General features: G+C 39.1%; 1 protein-coding gene across 6 annotated transcripts in view; it reads left to right on the top strand.

Annotated features, from left to right (window-relative positions):
- The window catches only part of RIMKLB (ribosomal modification protein rimK like family member B), an 81,093-nt gene that overhangs the window by 43,131 nt on the left and 19,167 nt on the right, over positions 1-18,795 (top strand). For all 6 annotated transcript variants that reach the window (XM_047741366.1, XM_047741365.1, XM_047741360.1 and 3 more), the window contains 3 exons: positions 11,898-12,128; positions 15,600-15,686; positions 17,501-17,704. In XM_047741366.1, coding sequence (XP_047597322.1) covers positions 11,898-12,128; positions 15,600-15,686; positions 17,501-17,704 — 522 coding nt within the window. The remainder of the gene's footprint in view (positions 1-11,897; positions 12,129-15,599; positions 15,687-17,500; positions 17,705-18,795) is intronic.

Raw genomic sequence — 18,795 nt, 5'->3', positions numbered from 1 at the left:
TTTAGTGTTTTGAGTTTGCTAGTTTTTCTTTTTTAAATTTTATTTTATTTGTCAGAGAAAGAGAGTACAAGCAGGGAGAGTGACTGGCAGAACAGGTAGAGGGAGAAGCAGGTACCCCGCCTCCCCCCCTGAGCAGGAAGCCCAAAGCAGAACTCAATTCCAGAACCCTGGGATCATGACCTGAGCCAAAGGCAGACACTTAACTGACTGAGCCACCCAGGTGTCCCAAGTTCCCTAGTTTTTCTAAAGCAATTTATAGAGACAATTTTGTTTTAGGCAGTATAGCTTCAGGCTCAGACATGGGTTTCAATCTCTTTTCTGCTTCTTGAAAACTGTGAGATAAGTTCAGATTTCAATAAATAATAATTGAGCTTTTACTATATGCCATATAGTGCTGGGAGACATAGCTGTTAAGAAGATAGTCAAGATTTCTACCCTTATGGAATTTACTTGTTACTTTCTCTAGCTCTCATTTTATCCGGCTGCAAGAGGGAGTAGTGGATGACAGCGATGATTAAGTTTGGTGCCTGTTATGTGCCAGGTACTTTTTCACTAATGTTAACCACCTTAGTCCTCACAGCAGCTCTATAAAGAAACTATTTTTACTCTTCCCATTTTACAGATGAGGAACTTGAGACACAGATAAGTAAAGTAACTTTAGCCTGAGGTTGCACAGTGGGTAAGTGGTGGAACTAGGTTCAAATCAGATGTGGGGTTTTTGTTATAGGCATGCCAGAGAGGATTTTGCAATAGATCTTTCTTTTTTTGCCTTTGATATCCCCTCACTATTATTCCTTGCTGTTTTTGGGTCTAAACGAAACGTTTGAGAGGGAAAACCCTAATCGCCTACATTTAGGCCTACAAGTAGTTTTTTTTGGAACATTCAGTATTCAGAGAATTTGATATAGTTCCTTCTTTTCTTATTATTCCATAACCTTTCATTTATATTTATTTAAAATTACATAAACCGGGGCACCTGGGTGGCTCAGTGGGTTAAAGCCTCTGCCTTCGGCTCAGGTCATGATCCCTGGGTCCTGGGATTGAGCCCTGTATCGGGCTCGCTGCTCAGCAGGGAGCCTTCTTCCCCTTCTCTCTCTCTGCCTACCTTTCTATCTACTTGTGATATATGTCAAATAAATAAAATCTTAAAAACAATAAATAAAATTATATAAATATACTTGTATATTTGTATTTATTCTAGCTGCATTCAGAAAGTTCTTTTTATCGTTGGATGTATAAGCTGGTACTGATTGCCAAAAGCTGGTAGAACAGATTGATATATTTGTGTTCAACCCCAAACCACTGTTACAAAGAAGTTTGCCCTTTCTAAAGTGGATGGAAGGGGCTTTGTCTACATCACAAGGAAGCTTTGCTGCCCACACCCCCCTTTCTTTTCTAACAGTCTTTTGCTGGAAGACTGCAGTAAATTTTCTTTTCTTTTTAAGATTTTATTTATTTATTTGACAGAGACATAGCGAAAGAAGGAATACAAGCAGGAACAGTGGGAAAGGGAAGAAACCTGATGTGGGGATCGATCCCAGGACCCTGGGACCGTGACCTGAGCCGAAGGCAGATGCTTAATGACTGAGCCACCCATGCGCCCACTCTCTCTTAAAACACATGACTGTCCACTGCAGTGCAGCAGTGCACAGGGATAATGAGGTAGACTGTTACAGTAGTCTACCTTTTGTTTCTTTCTCTGACACTGGTGAGGGATCTGGAAAGGAATTTTCATCATTCCCAAAAGGACTTACCTTTGAGGAAAATAATTTTGTCTCTATCTGGGATTATTAGCTAAGACTTAGAAAAAAATTATAGGGCAAAAGGATTGCTGAGAAGGGTTAAAGAATGATATTTTGATAGGAAACACAAAATATATCCTGTTAGGAAGCAAGTAAGCAAATACAAAAGACATCATATATATTCTTTGTCGAATAGATTCTTAGTCGAATAGATTCTTAGTATTCCAGTTTTTGGTGTTTGATAATTAGTAGCTATTTGAATTCTTACCCAGTTTTAATAAAGACTTTCTAGTGTTTCATACAATTCTTCAGAATTATCTGTCTTTTAAATTCCCATTATCCAATTGTGCTCTTTAAAATTTAGGTAATTTTCTTACTTCATTTTGATAGTTTGGAACCTGGTCAGGGAAACAAACCAGTAATTTAAAAAAAAAAATTTAAGAGAGGGGCGCCTGGGTGGCTCAGTGGGTTAAGCCGCTGCCTTCGGCTCAGGTCATGATCTCAGGGTCCTGGGATCAAGCCCCGCATCGGGCTCTCTGCTTGGCAGGGAGCCTGCTTCCTCCTCTCTCTCTGCCTGCCTCTCTGCCTGCTTGTGATCTCTCTCTGTCAAATAAATAAATAAATAAAATCTTTAAAAAAAAAAAAATTTAAGAGGACATTTCTCTTGTGTTAGATATATGTGAAGACAGATTTGCAATTTGTATTTAATGGTAGGCATTAATTCTGTGTGACCAGTTGGAAAATAGGTTTTAATGACTTGAGTATCATAAAGTGTTCATAATTATTATTATTATTTTTTTGGTGATATGACACTTTGAGATTTTAAAATGAGGGAAATACCACTTTTTGGTGCAAAATTTTCAGTAGTTTTGTCAGTTAAGTAATGGAACAGTTTCCTGAAGTGTTGACCCAAACAATTAAATTCTATTATGTGAATTTAGCTGGGAATATGGAGCTCAAAATTGTTAATCTCTTATACTGTAAACTTACTTTTTCTAACTAGAACATTTCACGTCCTAGATTTGGTTCTGATTACCTTTAGCAAGCTATTCTAGCTACTAGTTACTTTTCCGTTTTCACTCCTTCCAAGATGAACAAATAAGTAATTTTACTGTACTAATAACATTTTGAACATAAATGGCAAGGGAAGTAGGATAGTGGTGGAACAGTAAATGAACTTTCAGTATTGGTGAAAGGATGAGAAACTAATAACAAATAAGAAAGGAAAGCTGTGCAACAAACCCTGGAGTTTTTTTTTTTTTAATTATATTTATTTATTGGACAGAGAGAGAGAGAGAGAGATCACAACTAGAGAGGCAGGCCCCGGGGGGGGGGGGGGGGGGGGGGTGGGGAACAGGCTCTCCGCTGAGCAGAGAGCCTGATGCGAGGCTCAATCCCAGGACCTTGAGACCATGACCTAACGGAAGGCAGAGGCTTAATCACTGAGCCACCCAGGTGCCCTGATCCTGGAGATTTTTAAATAGGAATGGCTAGTATCAGTTTTCTCTAGACGAATTTGATATGATGTCTTGGTTTTGGCCCCCACTCAGCCCCCACCTTGTATTTAAAGTTTTAAGTGAATAGAGAAGTTGAAAGAAAAGAATTACGGGCGGCTATATTCTCGATGCCTAGATGGAGTGTTCATTAGTAACCTTTTGTTCTTTATGTCTCTTTCTCCTAATATGTATAAATATTATATACATTAAACACAGCTTTTTGAGAGAGTTGTTAGCCTTTTACAACAAGTAGCTGTTTTCAAGTTCCCCCTAAATGCTTCAGTATCTGTAACTAAAAAAGTAAGGACACTGTCCCATATACTTTAATACCATTAGCGCACCTTAAGAAATGAGTAACTCTTTAATGGCATCTGATACTTTATTTATTTATTTATTTATTTAAAATTTTATTTATTTGACAGACAGAGATCACAAGTAGGCAGAGAGGCAGGCAGAGAGAGAGGAGGAAGCAGGCTCCCTGCCGAGCAGAGAGCCCGACGCAGGGCTCGATCTCAGGAACCCGGGATCATGACCCCAGCCGAAGGCAGAGGCCCTAACCCACTGAGCCACCCAGGCGCCCCTGGCATCTGATACTTTAGAGTCAGATATTTATAGCTGAATCTAAAATATCTTTCAGTTATTCTTTTTAGATCAGGCTCTGTAAGGGTCCATGCAAAGGTATTTGGATGTAATGTCTTAGTCTTTCTAACTCTAGAATAGTTTTTCCATTTTTTTCTTCAGTGACATCAACTTTTTCAAATAATCAGAACAGTTATCTTTAATGCCTCATATTCTGGGTTTGTCTGATCGTTTCCTTGTGGTGTCTGCCTTCTGAAGTTTCCTGTGAATTGGCGTGATTACATACAGGTTATGCATTTTGAGCAAAAAATTACTGACTGGGTGATGGTAGGTACTTCATAGTGTATTCAACCGGGAGGCACAAAATGACTGTTTGCCACTGATAGTGATGCTGAGTTCGGTCCTTGGGTAAGTAATGTCTGTGTGGTCTATTACAAAAACCTATTTTTACTTTTTGCCTAGCAAATCTGTGATATTTTGGCACTATACAAATATCCCATCAACCTTTTCTTAATGCTTTTAACATCTTTGATCTTTGCCTGATTCACTTACTGCATGGGGATTTCAAATTTTGTTACTCTATGTTAAAGGCATTCGTCTCCAAAAAAGAGTTTTTCCTGGTAAACTGTAGTTCCTGCAGAAATGGTGGGATAAATGTAATTTTTCCTTAACTACTGGTTTTTAGAATAAGGAATTATGTAGTAGTACCTTCAGTGATAGCAAATGAGGCCCTTTTTTTGGTCCTTCTCTATAATTATTATGAATTCATGAACTTTTTTTTTTTAATTCAAAATGTTACCAGTTGGGGTGTATGGGTGGCTCAGTGGGTTTATTAAAGCCTCTGCCTTTGGCTGGGGTCATGATCCTAGGGTCCTGGGATCGAGCCCCACATCGGGCTCTCTGCTCAGCATGGAACCTGCTTCATCCTCTGTCTCTGCCTGCCTCTCTGCCTACTTGTAATCTGTCAAATAAATAAAATCTTTAAAAAAATGTTATTAGTTAATTGACCTTTTTGATGATCATATCATCTGAAATTTGGCTAATTTTGAACCCCTTCAAACTGTGTCACCTGTGTTTTAGGGACACATCTCCCTTAGTCTTTGAGTGCTTCCTTGATCTCTGACATAAAGATTGTGTGGGTTTTTAATTGTGTACATAGTGTCTTCACTTAAAACTTCCAGTTAAAATTCTGACAGTTTTTTTTCTTTTTGAAGATAAAATATTCAGAGCCACAATAAATAAATAAAATTCTTAAAATTCTGTAAGCTCTAAGTATCTCAGAAATCCTTAAGAATCCTCTGGAACATTAGAAGATGGGAAAATGGGGTGCCTGGGTGGCTCAGTGGGTTAAAGCCTCTGCCTTCGGCTCAGGTCATGGTCTTAGGGTCCTGGGATTGAGCCCCACATCAGGCTCTCTGCTCAGTGGGGAGCCTGTTTCCACCCCCCACACACACCCTGCCTGCCTCTCTGCCTACTTGTGAGCTCTCTCTGTCAAATAAATAAATAAAATCTTAAAGGAAAAAAAAAAAAGAAGGGGAAAAAAATGTCAGTCAGAAAGGAACCAATTTCTTGTTTCTTGAGGACAAAAACACTAGCACCCCCCTCCCCACCAAAAAAACTGCTAGTACTTAACTCTTATTGGTATAGCCTAATTCTACTCTCAGAAAGGACAGGTTTACATTAGAGGTACATAAGAGACTCTACACTTAATTTTTGGCAAGGAGATTGTTAATATCCCAAAGGAATCTTTCAGCTTGGAAAATAATCAGCCCATAGCACCTTCTCACCCTGCCTTAAGAAAAACAGTAGGCTTTTAATACATAATAGATTTTGAAAAAAAAATTTTTTTTTTCATCATAAGTGTACTTTTTACTATCACCTTTTTCCCTGTCCCTTACCCTGTCCCTTAACCTTAACCACCCTTCTGGTAACCATCAGTTTGTTATCCATAGTTGAGGGTCTCTTTGTCTCTTTTTTTCATTTGCTCATTTGTTTTGTTTCTTAAATTCCACATATGAGTGAGATCATATGATATTTCTTTATCTGACTGACTTCATTTAGCATAATACTCTCTGGCTCCATCCATGTCATTGTGAATGGCAAGATTTCATTCTTTTTTGTGGCTGAATAATATCCCATTTTATATATATGCCACATCTTCTGTAGCCATTCATCTATCAGTGTACACTTGGGCTGCTTTCATAGTTTAGCTATTATAAATAGTGCTCCAATAAACAGAGGGGTGCATGTATCCCTTTGAATTACTGTTGTTGAATTTTTTGGTAAATACCCTATCTATACAATTCTGGATCATAGGGTACTTCCATTTTCACCTTTTGAGGAACCTCCGTATTGTTTCCCACAGCAGTTGCACCAATTTGCATTCCCACCAACAGTGCAGGAGTGTTCTTTTTTCTCAACATCAATGCCAACACTTTTTTCTACTTTTTTTTTTTTTAAGTAGGTCCCATACCCAGCATAGAGCCCAGTGTAGGGCTTGACCTCATGACCCTGAGATCAAGACCTGAGCTGAGATCAGGAGTTGGGTACTTAACTGACTGAGCCACCCAGGTGCCCTTACATAATAAATTTTTTATCTCAAAAATAGAGGAATAACCCCCCCACACATTGCTTTTCTAAGATTCACTTATTATTGGCTGTTAATGCTTGATTATGCACTTAATCTAAAATGTAAACTCTGAAATATTTGTACTGAAATGTTCATCCCATTCCAAAATAAAATTAGATGAACAGTTTCACAAGGTGAGGTTTAAGATAAGTAAAAAAGGTAATAAATTTCTGAGAAAGTGGAGTCAAATTGAGTGGTAGCACATTCATCTGCACTACCTGTTATATAATGAGTGTAGTAGAACTGTGGGGAAAATTCTACACATTTATATGCATGTATATACTGAATAACAGGGATCTTATATTTCAGTTTTATAAGCTCTACATCAAAGATAATGGTAGCTTTTGCTAACAGTGCCCAAGAGATGAGTAACATTTAAGGCAGAGTTGTGAGAAAAGTTGCTTTGCCTTTTTGGGCTCACATTGATTTATACCTGCCCTTCTTTCTAGCCTTGGTTCACCTTCTGCTTGTCTAAAATAATGAAGCATTTGTTTCTGATACAAGAGATGATGAATTTCTATTCATCAGTAATACCCAATAGTGTAGCATGCAGATCTGCACTTTGGGTAAATTACTCCCATACTCCCAAGTTTTGGTGGCAACAGATAGGTAGTTTCTACTGGTGGTGTGGACTAAGTGAGGGGGATAAATCTCCATTGCTTTCTTTAAGTTTTATGTGTATTTTGAGAGAGAGAGAGAGAATGCACAAGGGAAGGGGAGAGAGAGTCCTAAGCAGATTTTGTGCTAAGCATGGAGCCTGACTTGGGGCTCGAACTCATGAACCAGAGATCACAACCTGAACTGAAACCGAGTTGGCCGCTTAAGCAATTGTGCCACCCAGGTGCCCTGAATTTACCACATTTCTTAAAAGTGCAGTTTAGGGAAATGCGATGAAAATGTAATGATGGTTGAATTTTTCTCTTGGCAATTGACAGTATCTTTTTCGGATCACTCAAACTTCTTAACATTCAACCTTCCTATTTCTTCTGTTTTATTTAATGAATTTGATCATTCTCTCCTGATTATACTGACCTTTCTCATTTTGCACAGTATTACTTAAAAGTAGATTTTCCTAGGGGCACCTGGGTGGCTTAGTTGTGAAGCATCTGCCTTCAGCTCAGGTCATGATCCCAGGGTCCTGGGATCAAGCCCTACATCGGGCTCCATGCTGTGTGGGAATCCTGCTTCTCCCTTTCCCAGTCCCACTGCTTGTGTTCTCTCTGGCTGTCTCTCTTCCTGTCAAATAAAATCTTTAAAAAAAAAAAAAATAGATTTTCCTTGTTTTTTTGGCTGATTTTTTTCCCCTTAGGTTTTCAGTTCCTTTCCCTTTTTCAGCCTATATATCCATTTCTTTAGCTATTATGTCGTGGGCAAATTCCAGTAAACAGACAAATAAGTAAGTATGCTCACAGGTATACATACTCCACATTACTAATATGAATTATGTACACATATATATGTATAGTTTTAACACAAACTTCTGCCTACAGAATAGTTCTACTTTGATGTCCTCATGTTATCACCAAAATCTTTTATATCTGAATTCACATCTTCTGCCCTAAAATGGCTTTGCTTTTTTAACTTTCCCATTCTTCATGTCCTAGTTTAAAAACTTGTAACTCCCAGTCTGGTCATTAAGTTTCTTCTGACTTAATTAACTTCTTCAGTCAGTTAAGCCTCTCTCTCTCTCTCTCTCTCTTTTTGTTAAGCCTCTGACTCTTGATTTCTGCTCAGGTCATGATTTTGGGATCACGACACTATGTCTCAAATAAATAAAATACTTTTTTTTTTTTTTTAAATGAGAAAGTGTAGGATTGCAGAAAACTGTGGTGCCAATCTCAAGATACCTGTAGCAGTACTATGAACAGTTACAAGAATCCCTGAAGACACTGACAAAACCTTACATCTCCCGATGACCACCTACCTATGTGCAACTGACCCTGGAGGATAATGTCTTCTACTTCTCTTTGACCTTTAAATTTTTGTGTAATTCTCTATTGGTAGATTTTCAGAATTGAACCCTGCTGGTAAGGGAGTGTGGGAAGTGCTTCTAGATCCTGCCATATTGAGAAGGATTAAAAGATGGGATAGGGGCGCCTGGGTGGCTCAGTGGTTAAACATCTGCCTTCGGCTCAGGTCATGATCCCAGGGTCCTGGGATTGAGCCCCAAATCAGGCTCTCTGCTCAGCAGGAAGCCTGCTTCTCCCTCTCCCACTCCACCAGCTCCTGTTCCTTCTCTTAGTGTGTCTCTGTTAAATGGCTAAATAAAATCTTTTTAAAAGGCGGGGGGGTGGATAGTGTGAAGTATCAGCAGGCAGTATGCAGCGCATGCCCTCAGTTCCCTTAGAACAAATATAAATTCTTTAGCTTAGAATTTTGTATCCAGCAATTCCAGATCTGAGTAGTTACCTTAATGAAACAAAATCACTGTCTTGAATATTTATCTGCATGCCCCGTGTTCAGTGCATTATTATTTATGATAGGTAAAATAGGAATAACCTAAGTGTTCATTGACAGGTGAATGAATAAAGAAAATGTGATATATATGTACATATATTTGAATATTATTCAGCCATTAAAAAGAATGAAATTCTGCCACTTGTGACAACATAGAGGACCTTGCAGGTATTATACTAAGAGAAATAAGTCACACAGGGAAAGGCAGATGCTGTACGATCTTACATGTGGAATCAAAAAAAGCTGAACTCATAGGTACAGATCATAGATAAAGAAAACAGTTTGGTTGTTGTCAGTGGTGGGTAGTGGGGTGGGGGAAATGGGAAATGATGGTCAAACGAGTACAGACTTCCAAGTTGTAAGTAAATCTTAGGGATGTAGTGTTCTACTTGGTGACTGTGACTAACAATACTGTAATGTATATTTCTTTTTTAAAGAGAGCATGGGTGGGGAGGTGCAGAAGGGAAGGGAGAGAGAGAATCTTAAACAGACTCCACACCCAGTGTAGACCCTGACATAGGACTCAATCTCACAACCCTGGGGTTAAGACCTGAGCTGAAATTAAGAGTTGGTAGCTCAACTGACTAAGTCATGCAGAGACTCCTATATTGTATATTTTAATGTTGCTAAGAGAGTAGATCTGATCACAGAAAATTTGTAATTGTGAGGTGATAGATGTTAAGTAAATTTATTGCAGTGATCATTTCTCAATGTATTTCATGTAGTAAATCATTCTTTTGTACACCTAAAACTAATACAGTATTATGTGGCAGTTATACCTTAATAAAAACCTGTGGCTTTTCATGTTTGACACCTTAAATGACCAGCCTTATCTTTTACATTCTGTCAGTAGAAATTGTAGTTGTTGTTTTTTTAAAGATTGATTTATTTATTTGACAGTCAGAGATCACAAGTAGGCAGAGAGGCAGGCAGAGAGAGAGAAGCAGGCTTCCTGCCGAGCAGAGAACCCGATGGAGGGCTCAATCCCAGGACCTTGAGATCATGACCTGAGACGAAGACAGGGGATTTAACCCACTGAGCCATCCAGGTGCTCCTGTAAAAATTGTAGTTGAACCACCTGTTTTTCTTACTGATCTTTTACTCTGTGACTTCCAGCTCCCGTAATTGTGAAGTTTTCTTCCTCTTTTCTTTAAACACACACATACCTAAGTCTTATGCCCTACCTCAGGTGTTAACCTACTTTTCACTCCTATATCAGAACTTCCACATTTAAAAGTGTCTCTCCCACTAGAGTGGATTCTTCTACGAATAAGGACCTTATCTGCCTTATTTGCCAATCTATTTCTAATCTTTACAAAATAATCTGACACACAGTAATTGCTTAATAGTAAGTGAATGAGTAAGGTATTGGTTGTATGGTTTATCTCTGAAAGGATATAATTCCAGTTAATTCACTAAAAAGAGAAGGAAATAAAACTTTAAATGTACTGACAGAGAAAGAGGTCTCTGGTATAATTTTGAGTGATGAGAGAGAGTAAAATATCTTAAATATTTTTCTATACTTAGCAGTGGGGAAAATATATACCACTGTTAACACTGAGTATGGGGGCACCGGGGTGGCTCAGTGGGTTAAATGTCACGATCCCAGGGTCCCAGGGTCCTGGGATCAAGCCTCGCATTGGGCTCTCTGCTCAGCAGGGGAGCCTCTTTCCCCCTCTCTGTCTCTGCCTGCCTCTCTGCCTACTTGTGATCTCCATCAAATAAATAAAATCTTTAAAAAACAAAACAAAACACTGAGTACTTAGGATGTTGATTGGGAGCTAAATACATTATATATTTTTTGTATTTGAATGTTTTAAAACAAGCATACTATTTTTTAATGCAAATAGTTTTTTTTTTTTTAAAGATTTTATTTATTTATTTGTCAGAAAGTGAGAGAGTGAGCACAGGCAGAGGCAGAGGGAGAAGCAGGCTCCCCACAGAACAAGGAGCCCGATGTGGGACTCGATCCCAGGACGCTGGGATCGTGACCTGAGCCAAAGGCAGCTGCTTAACCAACTGAGCCACCCAGGCGTCCCAAATAGTTTTTTTTTTAAAGACTTTATAATTTTTAAGTAATCTTATACCCAACCTGGGGCTCAGACTTACAACCCGAAGATCAAGGGTTACATGCAGTCCCCAAGGAGCTTCCTGGGCTCCCGGGTTTTGTTTTGTTTTTTTTAAAGAATACATTTTAACAGGTCTTGAATAAAATGCAACACCTAAGCGTAAAATCATAACAAAAACCATAAAAGAAGGCAACTTCCTTATTTTTTGCTTTATCTAAAATGAACATATAAAAATATAATTAATAGAGTTAATCCCATTATATAATGTTAGCATACAGTGTTGTATTAATTTCAGGTGTACAGTATAGTGCTTCAGTTCCATACATCGATTTGCCTCTTTTAAAATATATTTTTTAAAGATTTTATTTATTTATTTGACAGAGAGAGATCACAGGTAGGCAGAGAGGCAGGCAGGGGGTGGGGGGAAGCAGGCTCCCCACTGAGCAGAGAGCCGGATGTAGGGCTTGATTGACCTGAGCTGAAGGCAGAGGCTTAACCCTCTGAGCCACCCAGGCACCCCCCCCTTTTTTTTAAATTCAGCATATGTATCTGGACGTTTTTTTCTGTCTCTGAACGTAGAGATTATGACGGTCTTTTTAGTTTTATTAAGTAAGCTCTACACCTGATATGGGGTCTTGAACTCATGATCCTGAGATCAAGAGTCCCAGGCTCTACCAACTGAGCCAGCCAGGTGCCCCATGACTTTTTTTTAAAGGCTTTTTGGTGTTTCATTTTATTGACATATACTAATTTAATCACTGCAGGAATTTTTCTCAAGTTTTCTTTTTTCTTGTAAAGAATGTAAGGAATGTCTTGTTCCAGTGAAATCTTAACAAAATTGTACTTTTAGTTTTGTGACCCAAACTCGTAAATATTTTGGTATATTCCCTTTTAATAATCTTGGCTTCCTTCCTATGTATTTCAGGTCTACGGATCAATGGAGAACTAATAACTGCCTATCCCCAAGTGGTGGTAGTGAGAGTACCAACCCCTTGGGTGCAAAGTGATAGTGACATAACTGTTTTGCGCCATTTAGAGAAGATGGGATGTCGGTTGATGAACCGACCTCAAGCCATCCTGAACTGTGTTAATAAATTTTGGACTTTTCAAGAGTTGGCTGGCCATGGTGTTCCTCTGCCAGATACTTTCTCTTATGGTAAGTTCACTAATAAGAATTTATAGCCCAAGTTTTACACCACTTATAGTACTGAAAGCTGTACTAAATTAATAGGGTTATGTGATATAAGGAAATTGTGAACATGAAGGAATTTCTTATAGAAATAGCTTTCAGTCTTAATAAACTGGGCCCAATAATTATATATTCTGCGTTAAGATTTAATTCCATGATATTGTAGAGTGGATTTAGCAAACTTTTTGCAAAGGGCCAAACAGTAAATATTTTGCACTTTCTGGGCCGTTAAATTCTCTCTTGTGACCCTCAGTAATGCTGCTGTAGGGTGAAAGCTGTGTTCCAATAAAACTTAATTATAAAAAAAAGATACTGGACCAAATCTGTCTTAAAGGCCTTAGTTTGCCAATGCCACGGTAAAAGATAATACAATTTGGTGACATCTCTGTTTAATGTCTGATTATCCTCATCAGCATTTTCGTGATAATTCTTCAAAAATTGTTTTAAGAAAATGACAGTATTCTAGGTATACTTGAAATCCAGTGCTTCCAAAACTGTGTATGGTAAAGGTAAAGGGTCTTTTTTTTTTTTTTAAGACCAACATGCTGTGTTTCAGTACTTTTTTTTTTTTTTTTAAGATTTTGTTTATTTATTTGACAGAGAGGGACACAGTGAGAGAGGGAACACAGGCAGGGGGAATGGGAGTGGGAGAGGGAGAAGCAGGCTTCCCGCAGAGCAGGGAGCCCAGTGTGGGGCTTGATCCCAGGACCCTGGTATCATGACCTGAGCCGAAGGCAGCTGCTTAACAACTGAGCCATCCAGGTGTCCCTTTGGTTCAGTACTCTTATGAAATATGATAAAAATGTCTGAGCAATGCAAGATGGCTATAAAAGCTTCCAGTGCTACCCTTTTCATATTTATCTGGTCACATATCAGTAGCGGAGAAGTTACAAGCAGGCACAGGTTACCAGACAACACTTTTGAGTAGCACTGCCATAAATAATACTATGTTAGTATATTTCCTGTCTGTCCAGTTCTTTTGTTTGGAAAGGATCAAACTTACTATAAATCATCACAATTTTCCATAAAGACAATTCTTCAAATAAATATTCAGTAGTGTTCTTGGAGAGTTAATGAGGCCTCTTTAAAAAAAAAAATTATTTATAAGTGAGAGAACACGCACACGCACACACGTGTGGGGAGGAACAGTTGGAAAGGGATGTGCAAACTCTGCACTGAGTGTGGAGCCCGACACAGGGCTCAGTCTCAGGACCCTGAGATCGTGACCTGAGCCAAAATTTAGAGTTAGACGTTTAACTGAGTGAGTCACTCAGGGGCCCCAACTTAAATATTTTACAGAAAGGAGCTCCCCAAGTCTGTATGGCATGTGTGGATACAGTTGCTGATTTTAGCAATTGCACAAGAAGAGACAATATGAATAGTTTGAGAATTCTGTCAGATGCTTTTGGGATCTAGCTTATATTAGGGGTCTGTACTTCAGATTTCAGGAAAGTGGAAAGGAGAAAAGGGTTAAACAAATTAACAAATGTTACCTATACTCTAATGCTGAAGGTTTAAAATTAGGGGATGGGGCGCCTGGGTGGCTCAGTGGGTTAAGCCGCTGCCTTCGGCTCAGGTCATGATCCCAGGTCCTGGGTTCGAGCCCCACATCGGGCTTTCTGCTCAGCAGGGAGCCTGCTTCCTCCTCTCTCTCTGCCTGCCTCTCTGCTTACTTGTGATTTCTCTCTGTCAAATAAATAAATAAAATCTTTAAAAAAAAATAAAATAAAATAAAATTAGGGGATAGAATCATCTTAATGTCTCTAAGCTGCAAATGTATGGTAATGCAGTTGATTAATGAACTTTTTCTGGGTTAATTCTTTTATATCACCATGCTGAGTTTTTACAGCTGTAGTTCATTTTTGCTCTAATCTTGTTACTGTATCATTTGTTCTTAGGCAATAAAAACAGTAAAGGATAAAATTTAACTCATGGGTACTGGGTGGCTCAGTGTAGAAAGAACTAATTAATGGAGATAAGAAAAATTAATTTGTATGTTTCATGAGAGGGAGAGAACACAGGTAGCATCAACCTTGGATAAGTCTTGTAAACAGACTTACTCTTCTGTTTCTTAATCTAAACCGGGCAATGAGTACACTGAAGAAGAACTTGGTGCTTCTGTTATCTTGTGTAGCGGAAGAATGAGGGATAAAAATATAAAATACTGTATAGAATTAGGTAACTGAGTGGAAAGATAATTAATTTTTTAAGTTTGATATTAGAATATTCATAGTTTAAGATAGCTTTCATCCTTTTTTTTTTTAAATAAGTGTGATTTTTTTTAAGGGTTTTATTTATTTATTTGACAGAGAGAGAGATCACAGGTAGGCAGAGAGGCAGGCAGAGGGAGAGGGAAGCAGGCTCCCCACTGAGCAGAGAGCCTGATGCGGGGCTCGATCCCAGGACCCTGAGATCATGACCTGAACTGAAGGTAGAGGCTCAACCCACTGAGCCACCCAGGCGCCCCCTTTCATCCATTTTAAAAGGGGTTATTTTAAACTAGTACTTAACTGTCCTTATAGCTATTTATTTATTTATTTGTTTGTTTGTTTATTTATTTATTTGACAGCGATCACAAGTAGGCAGAGGCTGGCAGAGAGAAAGGGGGAAGCAGGCTCCCCGCCGAGCAGAGAGCCTGATGCAGGGCTCGATCCCAGGACCCTGAGATCACGACCTGAACCGAAGGCAGAGGCTTTAACACGCTGAGCCACCCAGGCACCCCTCCTTACAGCTTTTTAAAGTAGGCTCCATGCTGTGCATGGGGCTTGAATTCAGAACTGTGAGATCATGAGGTCAAGACCTGACCTGAGATCAAGAGTTGGATGTTTAACTGCCTGACCCACCCAGGCAGTTTTAACTTTTCTTTTCCTTTTTTTTTTTTTAAGATTTTGTTCATTTATTAGCGTGTGAGAGAGAGCGAGAGTGAGCAGTTGGGAGAGGGAGGAGCAGACTCCCAACTGAGCAGGGAGCCTGATGCAGTGCTCAATCCCAGGACCCCAGGATCATGTCCTGAGCTGAAGGCAGATGCTCAACTGACTGAGCCACCCAGGCGCCGCAGGCACCTGTCAACTTTTTTAATAACTTTCTTTAAGAAAAACAAAATTTAGGGGCGCCTGGGTGGCTCAGTGGGTTAAGCCGCTGCCTTCGGCTCGGGTCATGATCTCGGAGTCCTGGGATCGAGTCCCGCATCGGGCTCTCTGCTCAGCAGGGAGCCTGCTTCCTCCTGTCTCTCTGCCTGCCTCTCTGCCTGCTTGTGATCTCTCTCTGTCAAATAAATAAATAAAAATAATCTTTAAAAAAAAAAAAAGAAAGAAAAACAAAATTTAGCCATCATGTTCTTAACCTTCTACCTCCTCTGTGTTGCCGACTTTAGTATAGATAAAACTTACCACAAAACACCTGTGTTACTGTTCTTAATTTCTTTTTTGTTCAAACCAGGTGGTCATGAAAATTTTGCTAAAATGATTGATGAAGCAGAAGTACTGGAGTTTCCAATGGTAGTGAAGAATACACGAGGTCATAGAGGTGTGTATGAATTGTTCCTATGGTACATCATTTTGAAATTACTCTTGAGAATTAATAAGGTTGATTATACAAAACAAATTTTTCTTAATCTGATCAATGTTATTATTATTTTCTTTGTATTTCCTATGGTTATTGACTAGACAGTAGTTTTACCAGTTGAAATACATAGCTTTTGAAGGACTTTGGGAGAATAAAAGGAAATTGTTGGTGCATGGTACTTCAGGCTTCTGGAAGTCTGTTTTGGCTAGAAGCTATTTCTATTCATTTAGTGGTTGCCCTGTAGATTTTAAGGTGCATATTTATTTACACCAACTTTCAAATTATATCTTTATCTTCCTCTTTAATAATGCAAGGACCTTAGATCACTAATTCCAGTGATCCCTGTCCCAATTTATATAGTTTGAATTAAGTATAAAGTACAATTATAATTAAGTATTAAGTATAAATCAGAGTAAGGATTTCCTTTTTTTTTTTTAAGATTTTTATTTATTTGACAGACAGAGAGCACAAGTAGGCAGAGAAGCAGGCAGAGAGAGAGGAGGAAGCAGGCTCCCCGCTGAGCAGAGAACCCGATGTGGGGCTCGATCCCAGGACCCTGAGATCATGACCTGAGCTGAAGGCAGAGGCTTTAACCCACTGAGCCACCCTGGCACCCCCAGAGTAAGGATTTCTTAAGGCATAAAATTTTCATGAATCCAAGTACTTCATAAAGCTTAATGCCTTGACAGTATGGCAGCCAAGAAGTCTTAGGGCTCCACAGAGAGGCTCCAGTGAACACAGAAGCTGCATGATCTCTTATGAATTAGCCTCAGAAGTCACAGAAAAGGTTCTGCTGTGTTCCGTTGTTTGAAGCAATCACAGGCCCGCCTTGATTCAAAGGGAAAGGACAAAGATTCCCCCCTCTTCTCGGTGGGAAGAATGTCAAAGGATTTATACCCTTTTTTTTTTTTTAAAGGATTTTATTTTATTTATTTATTTATTTATTTATTTATTTGAGAAAGAGAGAGAGAGAGATCATAAGCGGGTGCTGGGACAGAGAAAGAGAGGGAGCCTAATGCAGGGCTGGATCCTAGGATTCTAGCATCATGACCTGTGTTGAAGGTAGATACTTAACTGACTTAGCCACACAGGTGCCCCACACCCATGTTTGAAAAACAGCCACTTGTGGGCACCTAGGTGGCTCAGTGGGTTAAGCCTCTGCCTTTGGCTCGGGTCATGATCTCAGGGTCCATGGATGGAGTCCTTTAACCCACTGAGCCACCCAGACGCCCCTATATGACTCATTTTTACTCAGAGGGAAATGTTACGCTAATAAATAAGGCTGGCATTATTGGCTGACCTGGAGGAATACAAATGTTAGACCCCTGCTTTATGACATATACCAAAATAAACTCTAGATTATTGTAGGAATTAAGGGAGTGGTAGGAGAGAATTAACTTTATACACATTTTTGCATTGTTTCACTCATTACCATAACTGTTACTTAGGTTAAAAGGTAATAGATTGGGCGCCTGGGTGGCTCAGTGGGTTAAGCCGCTGCCTTCGGCTCAGGTCATGATCTCAGGGTCCTGGGATCGAGGCCCACATCGGGCTCTCTGCTCAGCGGGGAGCCTGCTTCCCTCTCTCTCTCTCTCTCTCTCTCTGCCTGCCTCTCTGTCTACTTGTGATCTCTGTCAAATAAATAAAATCTTTAAAAAAAAAAAAAAGGTAATAGATTCTGAAAGAGCAGGTTGAGACTCAAGAAAATGGAGGTGGTGCACATCAACTGTGAGCAGTTTGACTTACATATATTTTTTATTCTTTTTCAACCACAGGCAAAGCGGTTTTCTTGGCCCGAGATAAGCACCATTTGGCTGATCTAAGCCATCTTATTCGCCATGAAGCTCCATACCTGTTCCAGAAGTATGTTAAGGAGTCTCATGGACGAGATGTCCGTGTCATTGTTGTTGGAGGCCGTGTGGTTGGCACCATGTTACGTTGTTCAACAGATGGAAGGATGCAAAGCAACTGCTCACTAGGTAAAAACAATACCGGTGTCTTTCTAGTATATATAATACTATAGCTTCTCCAGTGAGTACTCATATGTAACTACAGGTAACTTAAGATAAACTTAAGATAAACTTAAGTTTAAAAACATTATCTTTCACTTGTAACTATGATCAGTAGTTATAATATAATTATATTATTATATGAATATAATAAATACACTTTTGAGTTGTTTTCTAATAATAAAATTGGTTTTCTCTGAAACATAAATTTGCTTTTTACCCATGCTCAATTTTTTTTAAATTTTTTTTTTAAGATTTTATTTATTTATTTGACAGACAGAGATTACAAGTAGGCAGAGAGGCAGGCAGAGAAAGAGGAGGAAGCAGGCTCCCTGCTGAGCAGAGAGCCCGATGTGGGGCTTGATCCCAGGACTCTGAGATCATGACCTGAGCCGAAGGAGAGGCTTTAACCCACTGAGCCACCCAGGCGCCCCTACCCATGCTCAATTTGTAATCCAGTTCACACTTGTATGAAATGTCTGACCAGAGTTAAAGATTCCATCTTTGGTGATAATACTTAATTTGCATGTAATTATGTTCACTCAGGCTGGGTCCTAACCTGTTTTACCCATTGGTCAAAACAAGATTGCTGCTTTTGATTTACTATTTTCTTGATCTCTTATTGTTAAAGTACCTTAGAACTTAGTCTGGGTTTTTTCCCTGTGTATTTTGTTTCCTTAGTCATCTGATCTGGATTTTGACTTTAAATATACTATCTGTGTTGTTATTTTCAAATTTATATCTCCATCTTGGGCTTTCTTTCTGAACTCCCAAGTACATAAAAATAGCTGCCTGTTCAGTTATCTACCAGTAGTTGCATAACACAATCCTGTGCAAAAGTGAACTCCCCATATAACTCCCCCTCCCACTGTATTTCATCCCCAGTTTTCTCCTTATCATGTAACAGCAACTCTGTCTCTCCAATTTAGACCAAAATCCTTAGTCTTCAAGTCTTATACCACAAATCAAAACTGTCAGATTTCAGTTTCTTTATTTCTACTCTCAAAGTGTATCCAAATCTGACAATTTCTCATTATCTCTGCCGTTAATATTGTCTTACC

Source organism: Lutra lutra, chromosome 8 (assembly GCF_902655055.1).
Source record: "Lutra lutra chromosome 8, mLutLut1.2, whole genome shotgun sequence".
Lineage (NCBI taxonomy): Eukaryota > Metazoa > Chordata > Mammalia > Carnivora > Mustelidae > Lutra > Lutra lutra.
This window is presented reverse-complemented; position numbering and strand designations above follow the sequence as displayed.